At 33.3% G+C, this 19,987-nt stretch overlaps 1 protein-coding gene across 8 annotated transcripts in view; it reads right to left on the reverse strand.

Moving 5' to 3' along the window:
• The window catches only part of PRR16 (proline rich 16), a 253,880-nt gene that overhangs the window by 84,281 nt on the left and 149,612 nt on the right, over positions 1–19,987 (reverse strand). For 6 of the 8 annotated variants that reach the window (XR_001597014.2, XR_001597016.2, XR_004952416.1 and 3 more), the window contains exon 2: positions 2,323–3,225. Coding sequence is in view for 1 of the 8 variants with exons in the window: in XM_016145308.2 (XP_016000794.2) it covers positions 2,470–3,225 (756 nt within the window). In the remaining 7 variants the exon portion in view is untranslated. Of the gene's footprint in view, positions 1–1,871; positions 3,226–19,987 lie in introns of those variants that run through there. The other 2 variants (XR_001597017.2, XM_016145308.2) reach the window with 2 other exon arrangements.

A 19,987-nucleotide genomic window follows, 5' to 3' on the forward strand; every position in this document is an offset into this window, starting at 1 on the left:
CAAAAAACTATGGCCCAATATATTCCATACATTAATGGAAAAAAAGGTAACATATGGAGCAAATAAACTTCAAAGCCCTAACACTGCTATAGTCTAACACTTAATGTCGACTATATAATAGATAAACTGTGTGAGAGATCAATAACTATGACTTCTTTAGGTTGGGAATAACTCAGTTTTCTAGGCCAATAATTACTTATAAATGTGTTAAATAAAAACAGGTATTGTAGTTTGGGGCATAGAAATCAAACTTAAAAAGATGGTCTTTCATGGGGTAGTTTGTCCATATTTTGAGGCAGAGATGGATTTGAACCTCAGATGCTGTGTTGAGGCATCTGGCTCAATGTCCTTATTCAACCAGCTTGAATTATTTTAGTTATTCAACTGCTTTATTGTAAATAAGTTGTCTACTTTGTGAATGATTTGTTGTAGCTAAGCTTTATGTTGAGATCCAGGTTGGCACCCATTTATCGATGGAGTCAATGTCTGAAACTAAATTTAATTATTAGGTCACAGTAATTGGCTGAGGAAGCAAGATGGGCCAAAGAGATAAAACTGCTTGTCTTCTAAGACTATTTATAATATCAAAATATTTAACATTGGATGAACATTTGAAAAGAAGTAATTATTTAAATCTAGAAAGATAATGAAATCCTGGGTTTATATATCAAGCTAAATAGATTAAAAAGTTAAGAATATATTATTTTGGTATTTAATAATCAATTATTTGTTTACCTAACTCATATTTATTAAACATACTCATCACTCAATTAATAAATTTTAATTATGGTCTTTCTTGATTATTGGTTTTATGTTTTGTCACTTTCTGAAAAATTCAATTTATTCTATTTGCTTTATTTTCATGTCCAACACACACAGAACAAAAATCATGCTGAGTAAATTTTTACTATGACATCCTCTATTTTTTTTACTCTTTTGATTGTTCCCTTAAAAAATAAAGCCTATTATTTTTCTGTCATTCTGCCTAAAATATCATCCTTTAAGAGGAAGTTATTTAAAAATAGAATTCCAAATTACCATTATATAGCTTAAAAAAGGCAACAGAAATATGGTTAAAGACTACCCCCTTGTAGCAACAAAAATTAAAGTTTAAAGATCAAAAGCCACATAGTCAAAAGATTATAGTACTCTTAATTAAGATTGCAATAAACAAATTTCACCAAGGATGACTTCCCCAACTCTTGTCACTTAATCTACATATTTTATTCAGGCCTGTACCTTTCATCATGATTTTAGGGGAGATAAACTCATTTCTAGTTCCAGAGCAAAACATCAAATCAGTCCAAATCACGGTAATTGGGAAGTAAACTTGGTCCATGGGTGGGTAAGTGGCAAATTAGACTGGAAAGAAAGACCTTTACTGGATGTTAGGAGGAAAGGATTTCTTCTCTTCTTTCTATAGAATAACAAAGACCCCTGGCATATTTCATCTCTTAGGGGAATCAGCTTAAGGCTAATGCTAAAAACATCCTGTTCCAGAAGTATCTTTTATCTTCCCCTGTGATTCTCCCGTAAATGGGTTTCCCTTAGAAAGACAGAGTCTGCTGATGCTGGAGGCAAATCACACTACTGCTTCGGTGTGTCTTGGAGGAATGCTGAGTGTGGGGAGGGTCTATGGGGGTTGGCAGTGTAGGAGGCATTCAACAGATTGTCCTTGAGGTACCAAAATATATAACATGAAAATATGTGAAGATCTATTTATGACCTGATTATTATATTTAACTTAGAAAATTCTGACATATACTCACTGTGATCCTCTCCAAACTCTGTCAGTGTTACTACACACCCGAATGGATACTAAAATCAAATTAAATGCACCACTGCTTCATTTTAATTCTGAGGAACATTTTGTTTTGCCATTATCTACTATTGTTTATTGACACATATTTCCACCAACCAAAATCTTTCATTACCAATATAGTTGAACATATAATCATGTTTGCATGGTATAGAAAATAAACTTTTTGGTATTGTCCTCAGCATTCAATAATACAAAACTAGTGGCAAACATCTTTAGAAAAAAATAATAAAATAGTCCTTCAGGATTAAAATTTCTTATTAAAAAGTATTAGTTCAAAGTTAAACATATGAGGTTATTAATACATAGATGAGTTAGGCATGAATAAAATGAACCAAACCCCATCTCTTATAGTAAAACAAACTATTTGAAATCTTTAGGTCACTGTTTGTCATAATCAACTGAAAAAATATCTATTTAGCCTTTTCATCATCCTGTTTTTTGATGATACAACTTTTTAAATAATGTACACCCAAGATATAAACAATGTACGATATACTTACCAGGTGATTTTTACGCCACTTTGCTGAATGCAGGGTTAATAGATTTGGGCTTTTTATTGCTTGAGTAGAAAGTGCTCATTACTTATTATTTTATGTTTATAATATAAAAATCAAAATAAAACAAAAAGTGTTTTTAAATGGCATACATCACACTGTTGTAGTGGTTGATTTCCTCAAGATCGTCTTCTGTGGTTTTGGTGCGGTGGGAGGAGGCACAGTCGCAGGTCTGAGCGGAGGGAAACTGTTACTGTGGCTTATTCCCAGTTCCCCATTTTCGAGTGGAAACGGAGGGAGGTGGGGCGGAGGAGGGAGGGGAGAGCCTCGGTACGCAAGCTTTCCTGGCGGGTGGACGGGTTCGCTGTGCAAATGGATCTCCCGGTTTTTTATGTTATACCGGGCGTCACAGTCAGGACAATAGCCATGGTACTGCACTTTTTCATTAAACCGAACTCGTTCCCGAGGCCCTGTCTGAGGACACCTGTCTTTGTCAGGTCTGTGTATCAGAGGCTGCACCGGAGCCTTGTCCGCGTTACTACTGGGTATGCAGCAGATGTCTCCATTTGGAATTTTGTTCGGTGCGCGCGGTAAGCCTCCATTCCGTAAAAGGGTGCCATTGGTCTTTACAGGATTGACAGTGGGCGCCACCCGTTGGGGGTCTTCACACTTCACAGGTGTCAACCGTGGAGGCGGTGGTGGAGGGTTTGGCTTTCTCAGGACTGTGAGGATAGCAGATGGGTGTGCTGGGGGCTTAATGAGAGGTGCGTTGGCCTGCACTTTGATCTTCTCTATGCTGGAGGCTGTTGTGCCACTTGAGCTACTATTCAGAGTGTCCGTTTTGGAGCTGTCGGTCATCTCATCTTCCAGCTGTAGGTCAGAGGTCAGGGTATCAATCTGGTCAACCACCTGGTAGAAAGGACAAGGTAATTGTGTTGAAGAACGACAGAAGCAAAATAAACTAGAAACAATTCCTGTCTGGCTGTAATCTGCCATGGGAGCCTTGACTAATGCTAAACTGTGTATTCAACTGCTGCTTAATGTTTTCGTTCAATACATTTACAGAGTAGCTACCATGAGAGTGCCAACTTCTTGATAACATAGTGATTTCACATGCCTAGAATATAACACGCTATTTATGTATATGTTCTATTCCTAACTCCGGAAGATAAAATCCAGATTCAGAAACATAACTTACTTTTAAAAACAAGAGGAGGGGACTTTGCTTAGCATGTAGAAGGCTATAGAACATTGATCTTATGCTAAAAATAAGGAAAAACCACGTCATCTATAAAATCATAACTTTTCTTGAGACCATCAGAGAACAAAGATCACAAGGTAACCAAGTGAACTGAACTGCAAAGAGGATACAGTGACTGTTTCAACTTCGGCAAATCACAGGGAAAAGAGGCGGCCTCCATCAAGTCACAACCACCACTCAAGACCTGCAGCAGATGCAAGGCAGAAGCAGGAAAGTTAATAAGGCTGGCAGAGCCATCACACCACGATGCAGGTCCTACCCCAAGTAAAGGTGACCAGTTCTGAAGACAGGAAAATTGAGTGGCAGCATGTCAGGCCATGCAGTTTTAAGGAGAGTCTGGCAAGGCCATTGGACAGTCATAGATTTAAGCTGCCTGTGGCATCTCCCTTAACGGGCTTGCCTTAGCATCTCTGTCCTTTTTAGTCACAGTCAGGGAGTAGCTTGTGGGAAGGAGGACTTTGACTCGATTGCTGGATTTCAGAGCACAGCAGCTGGACTCTCAGTCATTTACATGCCTCACAGTCCCCTAGAGATCTTGGAGGTCATTTTCATGGCTGCCATACGTGCGCTATTATGCATACGAGGATGGAAAAACTATGTTTACATTAAAAATTATTTTTGTATGAAGATAGTCCTTCATTGCAGGTGCTTCCATTTGTGCATTTTTCTATCCTCTCTTACCCAGACCTAAGTTTGTTCAACTGTAAAGCTGCCTCCTTGACACATTGTGGTGGAACTGGGCTCAAAATGAAAATATCATAACCAATTAGAAATTAGGGAGGATACAGAGATTTTACTTCTTTCTCATGAAGGTCTTAAGTGACTGGTTCATGCTAATGCAACCAGAACTCAGCTTTCTATTTTAACTACTAAATATATCTTAACTCCTTATATTTCTATTTTCTTTGATCCTAGTCTGAGCCACCATTATTTAAAGTATGAGCTATCCAGAGTCATCTGGCTTCGCCTTTAATTTTAGTCTCAACGATCTTTTTAAAATAGAAATAAATGTGCTCTTGTCAGCATCCTGCTTGGAACCTTTCAATGCCTGCTCATTTCTCCTGTGGTAAAGATCAATTCTTAACATGGTCTCCAAGTGTTGTGCTAGTAAGTATTTAACAACTTGTTCTTAGGAGTGTAAGGGAATCTTGATTAGAAATATTTACCAGTTCCCACAGTGTAAACTTCCACCATGGTCAATTTCAAGTTAGTAAATTCAACATCACAGAAAGTGAGGTTAGAAAGAAATGTGTAGTAGCACAACATTGTAAACAAAGAAACATACCAATAGAATAGACATATAGGAAGTCAGGGGCACAAATAATAGTAAAATGTAGTAAAATAATTATGAATGCCTGGGAGAAACTAGAAAACCTTTATTTTTAATGTAATTTATTTAATATAAGTTTATATACATACTGTCGTTTTTAATAACAGTTATTTCACTGTTGACTCACAAAATTTCTAAAAATATAACAATTTGCCCTTTTTAGCCCATACACGCCAGCACATCATTGTCTTTCACTCCTAAATAACTATATCCTCAACTCTAATAAGTGTCCCTCTCTTTTCTGTTAAACCTTTCAGGTCTTCTTTTAGGTCCTCATAACTGTGAATCTGTTTCCTGCCACATGACATTTGTACGTACTAATTTTTCTTCTTTAGATGCTCTGACCTCATTGACTCCAACTCATCTTCAGAATCTTAGCTCAGTTGTCACTTATGAAGTAAACCTCCCCCATCCTACTGCAACTCCCCTTATAGGTCAAGTTAATTTGTTATTTCTTTCAGAGCATTCACATATTTTTTGATTGTATGTGCAGTACTAGTGTAAGCATTGGAATAATGTTTCCTCTCTAGACTCAAATCTCAGTGAGATCAGGGACCTTGTTCGTTTTTACTATTATATCCTAAAGGCCTAAAGTAGTGAGTGGCACTCAAAAGGGGCTCAGCAAATATTTGTTAAGTAAACGTATTGAGGGTTATTTCTTTAATTCAAGTGTGAGCAGAAGCATTTTCTTTCCTGTTTGAATCGAAGGTGCTGTTACTTTAAAAAGTCACACTCTTTCCGTTATTCTAGAATACAATAGAAAAAAGAAGAATTTAGCTATGAACGATCCATGAAACTGGTGGCACATTCTCCAGCTCTAGGCCAGGTATCATAAAAATTAAAGTGGGTGGACGTTTAAAGAATATGAGAGATAGAGGGGCAGTCTTGGCTCATGCGTGCTACGTACTATTTAACCTAGAGGTGTTATCTACCCTAAGCCTCCTATCTTATTAAATATCTGCAACGAAGTAGAGAAAGCTAGCCTACTGTGAGGGAACTAAAGCTGGTGTTCAGAGATGAATAAGTACTGCCTACGTCCCTGATGGTTTGATAGTTCCTGCCTGGTTTTAGTCTCTACATTGTTATTTCTTCAGTGCCTACAAAATGCCAATAGAATAAGAAAAGAAAAAAGAAAAAAAGTACTACCTTCATGGAGCAGGGAATCTAGTCAAAGCGCCTGATACTAATTAGGTACTCAAACAAATAACTGTAAAAGTACAACTGGCCCAAGTGCTCTTAATGAGAAATGCAAAGTATTATTAGAGGAGAATAAAAAGACCCCATCGGAAAAGTCAATGAAGCATTCCTCAGGGATGAGTTGCAGTTAACTCATAGAAGAGGAGTGATTTTAATAGTTCACTCAGTAAAGAGCCCATTAAAGGTGCTTTTGAAGAAGACTCCTTGATTGAAGGGCACGGTGAGAGATGACTTTGGAGAATTAGGTAGCAGCAAGGCTGTGACAGTCCTTGTTATGTTGTGATAAGTACTACATATTTTTAAAAAAGAGTTCCAGAAGCAAGAGGAACAATATTCGAAGAGAGTATGAATTATTATTTTTCAAAACTGAAGCATAATCTAATTTTAGAAATAACAGAGTTTCAAACAGGAAAATATAAGCAAACTGGCACTCAGACATACCATAGTGAAAATATAAAAATAGTTTTATCATTACTGAAAGTAATGATAAAAGTTTTACAAAAATAAGAAAAGGAATCACAAATATTTATACAGTAACAAAAATTAGACTGACAGGAGACTTAACACAACAATAGAAGCCTGAAGAAAATTAAAAAATGTGTTTCATGCTGAAAAAAAAAGTAAATGGAATTATAATATAGTTTAACTCTTCTGTAAAAGTGAGAGTGAAATAGACATTTCCAGACAATAAAGACAAAAGAGTATACGTCTTATAGCTTGTTGAAAGCACTGATAAATAACAATTCCGAAAAATGTAAAAAATTAAAAGAAACATAAGTGGGTGAAGAAATCGTTAAATAAGTAAATCAAAATATACATTGATTAGAAAACAATGATACGCTAATGACTAATTTGAAAGAGGGTTAGAAAAATGTAAAACTAAAATACAAGAAAAATAACATGTCTGGAGAACAGAGGTAAAGTATTTTTGTTGTGTAAGGAATCAGCATCTGGTACTGATTAACTTTAGGCTTTATTAAGTTATGAATGCATTTGAAAAATTTTAGGGCAAACACAGAAATAATAGACACACTTATAACTTCCAAAATAATATAAGGATTAAAGTGTAAGAAAAATTTGACAATTCTAAAAATGGAAGATAATAAGAAAACTAAAAAAAGCACAGTAAATAGAAGCAACTGTATGATAGAAGAAAAAACTTTAAATATCTTAGTAATCATAATAAGTATAGATTAAAACAATTTATTCAAAAGAGCCACCAATATTGAATTTAAAGTGATAGAAATGATATAGCAGACAAATAACCAAATTAAACTTAATGCACTGATATTAATACTAATCAAAAAAAAAAAAAACCTGAATCTTTCTTAAGCAAAACAGTATTGTATCAATACTGATTTAAGAGAAAAAATGAATGAAACAAAATCGAGTTCATGTATACACATGAAAAGAATGAACAAAGGCTGTAAAGAAGTAATTCACATTAAGGTGAACATCAAATTTTTTAAAACCATGGAAATACACTCAATCTCACTGGTAAACAAAGTAGAATAAAAAAGAAGAAAAAGAATATAACATTTCATACTCAATAATTTAGTAAAAAAAAAAAACAGTCTGATAATTCCAATTCTTGATGATGACGTGGATAAATGGGAACTTCGAACATTGCCAGTGTGAATGTGAATTCAGTCATCTGAGAAACTTTTTGACAATGTCCTAAAAACTGAATAAGGTCCATACCCTACGGTACATATCTTTCAGGAACAAAGACTTGACTACTCTAAAGAAATGCTACCAGAGGTACAGGGGTTGAAAAAGTATAAGAATGTTCCTTGCAGGTGTTTATTTGTTTTGTCATAGTAAGAAAATGGAAACAACCCAAATAATTATTAGTAAATAATTAGGTAAGTAAATATAAAACAGTTCAAATGAAGTAACTATAGCTATATGTATCAGCCGAGATAAATCTCAAAAAATGTAATGATGAATTTAAAAAGCTTTAAAAATATATTCAGTATGTATATTTGCTTATATATAGAGGTGTGCATAGTTTAGTTTATATGATGTGAAAATAAATAATACACATCAGGGAGGAAGAGGAATGGATGTTGGGAGGCATCAGCTATGTAGCTGAAATATTTTATTTTGCTTAAAACTTGATGTAATTAAAGTGTTAACGTTTGTTAAGTCTGGGTTATATTTGTTACATTAATTTATTTATTTTCTGTCATGTGTGAAGTATTTCACAATTTGAAAATAAAATAAATATTTAACATTAGTTAAAGTTAGGAAAGAAGTAGTTCTTACAGCTGCCATGTGGAGAACATATTGAAGGGTGCTATAGCTCATTTACTTGGCTAGTTAGATGCTATTGCAGCCAAGTGAGAGGAATAAATTATACAGACAAGGAATACACTGTATTCTTATTATTACATCTCTGTGTTTTGCTTAAACTACTTCGAAATATCATATTGCAGATAAAGAAATCATAAGCACAGGAACGATGGAATTAAAGGGGAAACAAAAAGAAAGAAAGTCGAATGGGCAGACGGGTTGCAGGCCTTCGGTGGTGAAAAGACAGCATGACACTAATCATTAGTCTAAGAACATCTACACCTAAACTTAAGGTGCAAAGGACAAATCTGTCTCTACAACATGAAATTGAGTCATCTGTCCAAGTAATTGTGGCTACTTGGGTCTGTGGAGGAATTTAATAATGGTAGTGAAACAGAAAGATTTAAACAAAGGATAATGCAGGCATGTCTGATGATTCCAGAGGTTTTTCTTAGCCTCGCAAAGAAGCTATGGATGGTTAGATTGTGAAATAATTAAGAATAATGATAACTGTGACTTAGTTAGGAATCGCATGAACGCAAGGTTTTCACATCTGGGAAAATATTCCTAAATATTTTCATGAAAGTGAAGCAGATTTGAAAGGAATTAAGTGATTATTTAAGTATGTTATTTGTGGGAATACAAAATTCAGTTTCCATTATTTTATAAATACTGAACTATAAAGAATAAAAATAAAGACCGTAGAGTTATCATTAGAGTGAAATTCAGGATAAACAGATTTACTTAAAATTTAAAAATAATATTAGGAGCTACTTTTCCCATATTCTCACTGGGTTTTGTCCTTTTACCATTATAATTGCCTTAATATATTGGAAATATATATTTACGTGTGTTTTCCTTCTGGCAGAGAGCATAGAGATTGAGCACAGTAGATATTCAATAATACTATGCTGAGCGAAGAAATTAGGAAATGTAGACTATATGAGAAAAGTCACTTCTTGCCCTTACTTCCATTCCTCCCCAGCTTTCTCAGCTTGGCTCAGATTTTCAATGTCTTCAACCTCGCCAATCCCATTTGGTCCAGAAGCACATGGGAATGGATTAGGTAGTGCAAACAGAAGGCAGAAACAAAGTTGGTGAGATAGTGAATTCTCTTCCTATGCTGACTCTTAAATCCTAGCTCCACAGCTTGGTGTAGTAAACTTCCAGTGATTCTCCAAAACACTTAAGATACTTTAAGTATACATTTAAACTATATAGCTCTAGATAAATCTTACTTATCTTGTTTAATTAAAAACCACGTAATATATAGTTCGATTGCCTTAAAAACAAAGAAAACTCTCAATTTCTTGGAATCTTTTTCTAGGGCCTCCTCAGTAACAATTCTCAACAACTGACTTTCAGTTATAAACATAAAGAAAAGAAGGAATTTAACCCCAAGTTAAATATATACAAGAAAATTTATAGATTCTTCCAAGATATTTAATATTGACTTATGAAAACAAACACATTTTGTATTTGTGACAGGAGCAGCAAAGAACTGAAAAGAGAAATGAATGAGAGCCATAGGATTTCAACCAAGATAAAAAGACAGGTAAAATCACTCGCTGGCTATCACTATTAGACCATGCTCTGTCTGAATCCAAACGCAGGCTGCTTAAGAGGTCTGTCCAATGAAAATACACAGAATAGCAACTGGCAGACCCAGTCAGATCCCCCCGGGAGAGACGAAGCAGAAAGTAGTGGGGTCACCCGTGGGGCTATTCCAGCCGGGAAGACAAGAGAGCAAGTTCCCTCATATTCATAACTCGCTTTGTTTCCATTTTTAACATATCAAATTTTAAAAATCTGTCTCTGTCTGTCTGTCTGTCTGTCTACCTACCTACCTATCTAACCTATGCTGTTGATCTAGTGAAAGGATTAAAATAGTTCATCATACAGTATATGACTTTGTGTTCCATTGTTGTATCACAGTATTTGTTATATGCTGCATGTAAATTAATATGTATGATTAACTCTTGTAATTATTTTGTGAATGGTAGAATAAAATTGAATTATACTTATGTTAGAAAAAAATTAATAACCGAAACATTTATTTAAATTATTCCATCATTAGGTCAACTCTGCTTTAACATGTATTTATTTTGTAAAAAAAAAAAAAAATCTGTGAGAACTTTAAAGCATAGGAGTGGCTCAGGCTTCTCCAGTTTTGGAAATGCTCAGTGATCCGTAATTGTTCCTCAGGTGGTAAACAAACACTCAATGCTTGTGTCCGAAGGCATGACTAGATTTGCCTTGGGTTTCCAAAGCTGTTTTTGTTTGTTTGCTCATTTGTTTGTTTTTAAGAAGATTTTGGTTTCTTAGAGACCTGGCCAATCAGCTGCTGAGATACTACCACAATATCCCAAACACCCTAATAATACAGTTGTCTTATCTAATGCTGATTTATTCTCCTTGTCCTGGATATATTTGATAAAAGTATACACTGTTGATAATGGAAGTAATCCAGGGGTAAATAAGGCAGTGTTTTGAAATTTTCAGAGATCCAGACTCTTTCTGCTCTATACCTAGGGTATGGCCTCCATTTTCATGTCCCAGTTCATAGCGGAACTTCCAGCCTTCACATATGCATTTCAAGGAGAAGGATGGAAAAGAGTGGGAAAGGGACACCTAGTCCTTTCTAAAGAGATATTTCAGGACATTTTATTTGCTTATATCTCAAAAGCCAAAATTAACTTATTTGGATGTAAGGAGGCTGAGAAATATAGGCTTTTATCTAAGGTTCAGTGTGCCAAGTGAAAAGATACAGTTCTACAAAATAAGAAGGGAGAAAGATATCTCAAACCAACTTGCATCCTCTACAATAGACTAAAACATATACATATACCACAGATTCCCAAATCACATGCATCTAACCTTCCATGTTGAGAAGTAAATATGAAAGATTCAAATTGACTTAAAAATATTTAATTTTTTGAAACTTTTTTTTGAAGACAGAATACAGTATATTTTTGAGAAGCGTTGCTTTTTAAATATTCAGACAAGTGGTAATTCATACCCTGTTCTCTGGAGCTACATTAGCTTTAAAAATAAACAAACAATAATCATCATTCATAGTCAAGCTTGACCAATAGAAAAGCAAAATAAAACTATAATGTAATTAGTTTTATTTCTCTGTGTGTCCAGTTGGGATTGACAAATATTTACTGTGTAAATACTATTAATCTATTATTGCATGAGATACTAAGAATAAAAAAATAAGGATTACAGCTTAATAGGAACTTATTATATGTACTTAGGGTCTTCCTCCCAAAATTATATTTAAATGAAAGAAATAAAAATAACAATGAATTCAGAAAAATTTCTCAAAGTATGGTATACATTAGCCAGAAATATTTATTAATACACGGGTAAGTAAATAAACAGGTAGCAAAAACACTGATGGAGTCCTGGAGGATTCCATACTTGAAAATAGAAAACACAGAGAGTGGGAGTGAGAAATACTTCAAAAAATGAGAGTAGGAAATTGCTGAATGACTGTGTCTTACAATGGAAAAAAATTGTGTCAAATGGTCCCACCCTCTTTTAAGTGCAGCAAGATTGTTAACATAGGAGTAGCTCATACCCTAAAGAGAAACTGAGATTCTTGCTATATAGAAATCAAATGATGCGCTGGATAAAAAGAAGGCACATGTAGTTGGTAGCAACTCATAACAAATATATTAATTTTTTTCCACTGGAAGATGGTGGAAATGGCATAACAGATGCCCTAAAGTATTACATGCCCATCTGACATATTCAGAACCTTTAATCAGCATCCTTCCTCTCTTTATATATGGGAAAGACTATAAAACATCTATATAACATGAATATGTGACTGAGGATCAGGAGTCATTTGAGAGTAAACAATAGCACAAAATATAAGACCCAATATGAATGAATAGATCAAGAAGAAGAAGATGATGATGGCATTATTAGTGAACTTTGTAGTAAATCTAATTAATGTATTTAGAAAGATTTGAGAATGTATCGCAATTATAAAATAGAACACACTATTATAAAACAGACAAAAACATTTGGATTATAAAGCACAAATATGAAATTTAAAAAGATTAATAAAAAAGATAAAAAATAAAATCTAAAAAAATTCCTAACCATCAATTTTAAATTAAAGGAAAATGTAAGAAAGAGTTAAAAGATATGGAAAACAGGAAAATCGATCCTGTAGCTTCAATAACTAATTAAGGAATTCCAGAAAAAGAAAAGAAATATATGAATGGCAAATCAAATAAATAATAAAAGAAAAAATTCCATAGTTGACAATTCAAATGGAGCCTCAAATGGAAAGAGCCAACTGAGTGCTAATCAGGATGCATGAAAAAGAAAACAATCTCTTAGCCAGCAAACACCAGACACCCAGAATGTCATGGAAATTAAATGACTATCCTTGTTTCTGAAGGACAAAATGATGATGAAAGAAATTTTTACCATTAATTTAAAAAGTTATGGTACAAAATGATTTCGGCCTCCATTTTATACCTGCTAAATTAACAATCTATTGTAAGGAAAAATTAAAATATTTTTAGATGTTAAGGACAAAGACAATTTACTTCCCTTGCATCTGTTCTTCTAAAGTTAAGGATATACTGTGGCACAGTAAAATGAAATCCAAGAAAAGAGGGCCATATAGGATCCAAGAAGAATTTAAGCATGACAACTAAAAAGCAATTATTCTAAAATAAAATAGGAAATCAGAAGTTTCCAAGAAAATATAATGAATAATACTCAACAAGGTGTATAACTAGAAAGTTGGTACATATTAGTTACATCAAGAAGAGTGAACTATTCCAGGGTGAATAATGAGAAAAATGATATGCGAGAAAAAAAAATCATTTGAACCTTGAACTGAATTCTCTTTGAGAGGCTCAAGTTTAGAAACACAAGTTTAAATGTATTTCTTTATGAGTTCATTAACATTGTTTCATTCTACTTATACTTCTACTTATATACTGAGATGCTGGTTCTTGATTTTTCTCTTCAACATAGGCAAAAGCCAAAAAGACTAAATCTTCATTATCCATAAAAATGAGTAAAATGATATGGTTTGAGTTTTTAAAAAAGTGTTTGAACAAATTATTTAGATAGGTGATTATCTGGAAAACAAAGACAAATAGTTAAAATGGGTTATCTCTTGGGAACACGCCTAGATATAGAATGAACATGATGAAGAAGGTGAATTCTACTTTTTCATCTTTGTGCTTTGGAAATCGGGATGCATTTGCATATATCAACCTGATCATAGTTAAAATCATATCCAAGAAAATCAAAGAAAAAAGATGAACTAGACACAGTTCTCCTCCCATGTAAACTAATTACCATGTAGTGTGATGTGTGCAGTGGTAACGGATTTTCAAGTATAGGGGAACAAAAAAGGGGAGATTTTCTCTTTCCAAAAAGGTCAGTTGGTGGCATTGGACAGAGGTAGCTTCAAACCAGCTGATACCTGAGAGATCTCTTGAATGACAAAATGAAATTTGGAGGAAAAGGCATTTCTTGGAAGAGGCCATAGCATGTGCAGTGGCATAAAAACACGTGTTGGTGAGATTAAGCTAGGAAATGGTACATGAATAACAGACAAGTGTGAAAAGACTGATAAAGGCCACGTTATGAGGGGCCCTGTCAGCTACGAAAGGGAGTTTAAACAGCAGAAACTGCAGTTTGAAGCTAAAAGGCTCAAATTTGTGACACCATCGAAAGAATGTATGAAGTCAATGCCGTGACAGAGAATGCAAATGGACACGTTTTAGTAGGTTCATTTATTTTTTCGTAGCCACAGCATGGATAGTATATAGAGAGCACAAGTGTAAATATAAAATTCAACTCCAGATATAGTTTCTTCAAAAATGTTACTGGTCCGTGGCAGCCTTGAAAAAGTATACAGATTTCAACAATTTATGTTACTTGAAGCACTAAATGATCCAAACATTGTAACTCTATCATTTGTAAAACTAAGATGTTTAATTTTCTTCTAACTCATAACACAAAAGTACCTGGCATCATTTAAATTATTTTCTCATAGAACTGTGAGCATTTTTAGTTGCTCTTGAGGTAGAAATCTCCCAAATTATTATACACAATTTCTGTCACATACCCAAATGCTTAATGTTTAGAATAAAGAAACATAAAGCACTTATCTAATAACCATAGTTTAGCTCCTTATAATTAAAAGGTACTACATATAATCTACATATAATCTATCTTCCATTTAATCTATTCTCTGTAAGTTCCACAATTACTTGTCTATCAGTTTTAGTAAGTGAGGTATTTATGACTCTCCCCACCCCCTGTAACGAACATTACCCATAGATTATAATGGCTAAAATGCCTTAATTTTTGTTTTCATACGATACCTTATTACTTTAACAGGGAAGATGCTTCTACTGAAGCTGCCTATAAAGTATGAAAAAGGAAACATCTCTTAACATAATTTGCTTTAGGACCTTAACAGATGTAAAAGGCTCATCTACTTGCTTTTTGTGAGTATACACTTCAAAATGATTCCATTATTTTAATAATGTTCAAGAGGAGACTGTAACTCATGATAATGAAACTGTAAACTTTAATGCAAGTTTATCGCACTTGATCTCTATGTCTTTTTACATTTGTAAATGTATAAAAGAAATAAACCTCAGGTTTAGTACATTCCCTACTATGGTTAAACTAGCTTAACAGAAAATATTCTGAAAGCATCATAAGTAAGAATGCAAGAATAAAACTCTTTCTTCCATTTAATCTATTCTCTGTTTTGCAGTCAGACAGAACTTCTTTGAAATATGTATATATTTGTATAATATAAATTATTAACCTTAAGTGGTATCCTATTGCTTTTAAGATAAAGACCAAATACTTCATAAGGTCACAATGGTCCTGAGTCTGGGTCCTGCTTTCCACGCCAGTGTGCTCCTGTGCCACTCATCCTCACTCTGTGCTCTTTTCATTTCCTCCAGTGCTTAGGAAATGCTAAGCTCCTATCTCTGAGTCTTTGTATATGTCATTCTCTACCTAGACCTAGTTACTGCTCACTGAGCACAAACACAGTGCACAGACACACACACACACACACACACACACACACACACACACACACACTTTGATCCTTCAAACATTAATCCACATATCTTCTCTTCAAGAAAATCTTCCAGATTGCCCTGAAGCCCCATTAGATAGCCCTAGAAATCCTATGCCTGTTTCATGGCATATACTCTACTAATAAGGTAATTAACTGTAATTATCTCTTTGTTTCTATGGAGAGAATATAAGCTCAGAGAGGGCAGGTTAACCTATGCCTTTGTGTCTGGAAAAGAAATATATAGAAAGAATAAAGAAATGATATATGAATGAATAAATAAAGGGAAAATACTGCAATAAAATATTTTTACACTAGGTACCTATTGCTCACAGTTTGGTGCATGTTTATGAATTCTGAGGTGATGAATTTGAGTTGTAAATATACTATATTCATGAGATTTCTAATCTCTTTCTAAAATATATATATATTAAATATATGACATTATTTCACAAATAGCTTTATTGGAGAGAAGACACTGAAATGATATATTAAAATAAACATATAAGATTAATAAAGCATTTCATTTGTCAACATCTCTAAAGAAATATTTATATATATATTAAAATGACACATGCTTTACTTTGCACATCTCAGATATTGAGCTAAATATTTAGCGGATAATGTAAAGGAAGAACAACTTAGTAAGCTAGACTATTATTTGCCTAAATTGTCTTAGAACTTATGTAGAATATTAAATTACTAGTCAAAACATCAGAAAAACTCAATTACTGCTTTCCTTGATATATCAAGCACATAATTATACTGTAGAAACAATAGCATTGATCAAACATTCAAAATAATATTATTAGGAACATTGATATTGATATTAAAAACACTATGGGAGTCACAGCTAAGACTTTTGGATGTAATTGTAATTACAACTCTCACTAGTTGTGTTGTATGACGACAAAACTGAGTCTTTCCTTCCTGGCATTAGTTCTCTACTTTGTTAATTAAAAAAAAAAAAAGAAGAAGAAGAAAAAAGTGTGAGAAACTCTCTGCGGTATCTGTGATAAGTGCTACAGTATGAGTATGTATAAAATGTTTTGATAGGAGAAAGTAACAATTCAACCAGAGAGGAAGAAATAACGTCAGAGGAAGTCTTAAAAACAGAAAATATTTAAAATGAACATTGGAGGATCAGATAGAAAATAGAGGATAAGCATTCCAGGCACAATAAAATGCAGAGGAAAGAAGGTTCGAAAAACAAATTGAGATTTCCAGAGAAAGTCATCCGATGTGGCAGACTGTAAGGTATATGGTATATGCGCACACATGTGCACATTTACGAGAATGTTTAATAAATGAAAGGGTAAGCTAGGGACAGGAAAAAGTGTGTAAAGACAGAAATAGAAAGAGATGCAGGCGAAAAAGTGCCAGAATGCCTGTCTTCAATACCATGTTAAACACCATGAGCTTGGCCCTTCCCTGAAAGCAATAGTCAGAGTTCAAAGAGAAAAGTGAAGTGAGCATCTATGATCTTATAGAGCGTGGAGGAAGTGGAAAGACATTGCCATAAAAGCAAGTCATTAAAAAATTATTCTTATTATAAGAAACCTAGGAAAAATTATGAAAAATTCTCTAAATGGAAGATAATCTTACATTATTTTTGTATTAGTGAAAACGTTTGAAAATCTCTAAAGCTGATCTTTAGAATATCTTTCCCAGTTTGAAAATACCTAGCCAAACTTAATTATGATGGGAGTGTGCATAGTATGAAATCACACGGGGATGTTACTCTTGGTTTAATAAAGATATGGAAACATTATGATTTCTGTGCCTGAGTTCTAGCACTCTTAATAGAGTAAGGGGAGTTAGATTTTAAAATATAACACCGTCATATCTGATTTAATGAATACATGATATGAAAGAAAAAGGGGATTTAAAATTTGGAACTCTTTTAGAATTGGCTTCCCAAGCATCTGTTTTCATTGTCATAGGCCTCCAGAGATATTTTTATTTAAATAAATTACATGTAATTTAAAAAACAATGAAGGGTTTAACCACAGGGTGCCAACAGCCATTTAAATCTGCTAGAACTTGGAAAACTGATCTTTCATAGCTCTCATTATGTTGAAAAATCCTTGAAAGACTTCAACATGATCATTTTTCCTTACAAAAACTGAATATTTATAGCAAAAGTTAGTCTCATCATTTAGTTCTAACAAAACTGCAAAAGTACTATAAATACATATGTTCCATATATGGTATTCGGGTAAACAAAATGTGGAATATTTATAACACTTTTAAAATGTTAAGGCAATGAACATGTGAAAACTGTGAAACTTACCCCACCCATGAAAATTTGCATTATTGATTACTTTTCATTTGAAAAAATATGAAACATTGTCTTCCCCACATACAGTGTCAAATATATATATTTTGCTTATAGTCAGAAGAGGATTCTTACATACTTTGTATATTATAATGCCATTTAAAACTTTGTAATTATATAAACTTTGGTATTTACATAAACTTATCTTCACAATTATACTCACTGCTAAAAAAAAATCAAAGCCCTCTAGTGGCCAAAACTGTATATAGCTCTTTTGTACTTCACCAAATTCTCTATACTTATTTTTGAAAATAGGATATTTGTTGCATATTTATTAAAATAAGTTAATTCTTTAAAAATATGATTCCTTTCCTGAGGTCTAATATAATAAAAAGTGGAACAATTGTGCTATTTAAGTTAGTATCATTAAGAAAGTAACTTTTAAAAATATGCCATATAATATAAAATTATGAGACAGTGTGAACAAAATGTTTTGAAATTTTAAAACTTAATATGTGGAGAATAATGTATATGAATTTTAGAACACACGATTTTCTTATGTGTAAACCAATAATTAGAGAATGATGACTATTCAGGGTAATTTGTAATATCTTGCCATTCATACTTTTTTTTCAGAAGGTTAGTGTTAAACATTTTCACAGAACTATATGATGGATGTTTATAAAGAAATACAGCATTTTCAAATATAACACAAAGGAGAGCTGTGAAATTTAATAGGGGAAAAGTGTATGCATATGCTGACATAAAGAAAATATGGTGAAGAGTAGAGGACACGATTTTCTAAAGGGAATACAGAAAAAAGGTCTCATCTTGACCTTTTCAAAAGAATTCAAGAGAAGCTAGAAAGAATGATTCTTGTGTGAAATTTATAGATTTTTCAAGCACTGGTGCAATTTAAAAAATGACCCTGCAGATCAAGCCAAATCTTTATGCAGACGTTATCCAGCTTGCATATCAGCAGTGGAGACCCTTGACTTAATAGACACAGTGTCATTATATGAATAGACACATTGTCATTAGTCTCTCTTTGCACACTTGAAAAAATATCTGGACAAATCTTTCTCAAAATTAAAATACTCGAATTAGCTTTTCTTAACAATAAATTAACAAAGGGTATCCTACTTGCCAGAGGTCATTTTATCTCTTAAAATATTTTTTTCTCAACCTTTTTACTGCCTCATTACATGTAAGATGATGTGCACATAGAGGCACTCTTTCTAGGTCTGTGGCGTGAGAATATTATGGCAGATATGGATTTGTCTAACTCTTGCTATATTCACTGTTTTAATAGATATACCACTAAATGTAGTTCCTTTTTTAAATCAATTCCCTACTTCAATGTTTATTATTAATAAACACAAATTATCTTCAGTCCACCTCAAATTAGATTGTGATGCCATGTGTAACAACATGTTACTCAGGGACTTTCTATTAAAAATGTTTTAAAGAATTGTTTAGGGAATAGTGCCAATGTGCTTAGCCTCAACTGTCACAAGCAACAGAATAATATTGCAATACCCCAAATATAATGGGTGTGTTCTATGGTTATACTAATATGTATATCAGAGAGGCAAGAGGTTTTTAGATAAGAAAAAAGTAAAATTTAAACATTGAAAAGTCATAATATAGGATTTTCTCATTAATGTTTTATTTCTAAGCTAAATTTTCTTAACTTCAAGTATCTTGGCCTGAGCTAGTTAAAGAAAAAAAATCTACTTATTTAAGATAGCCTGATGAGGGATAGACACTTTCGGAAGCAAAGACCAACAGAGAGTCTTAGGTAATCAGAGCAAAAATGGTTGGAGATGTATACTAAACGAAAAAAATGCAGCATGCATGTATTACTTTTACTTATAAAAAGTGAGGTCATAGTGAAAGTTTAGCACGTAGAATCTCCTTCCTTGGTAACAAAATAGTAAATAGTAAAAATGCTCAAAAGCAGAAACTGAAAAACAACGTAGTGCAATCCACTCTTAAATTTGAAATACTGTCAGCTAAAGGAAAAGAGATGGACTTTTTTTTCAATAAAAAATTTTGAATTTATTTTTAACTGTAGTTAACAAACAATATTATATTAGTTTCAGGTATAAAATATAGCGATTCAAAATCTGTATACCTTACAAAATGATCACCACAATAATTCTAGTGACCATCTGTAACCACACATAGTTAGGATATTATTGTACCTTATGTCCCCATGGC

This window comes from Rousettus aegyptiacus, unplaced genomic scaffold (genome assembly GCF_014176215.1).
Source record: "Rousettus aegyptiacus isolate mRouAeg1 unplaced genomic scaffold, mRouAeg1.p scaffold_m13_p_8, whole genome shotgun sequence".
Classification (NCBI taxonomy): Eukaryota; Metazoa; Chordata; class Mammalia; order Chiroptera; family Pteropodidae; genus Rousettus; species Rousettus aegyptiacus.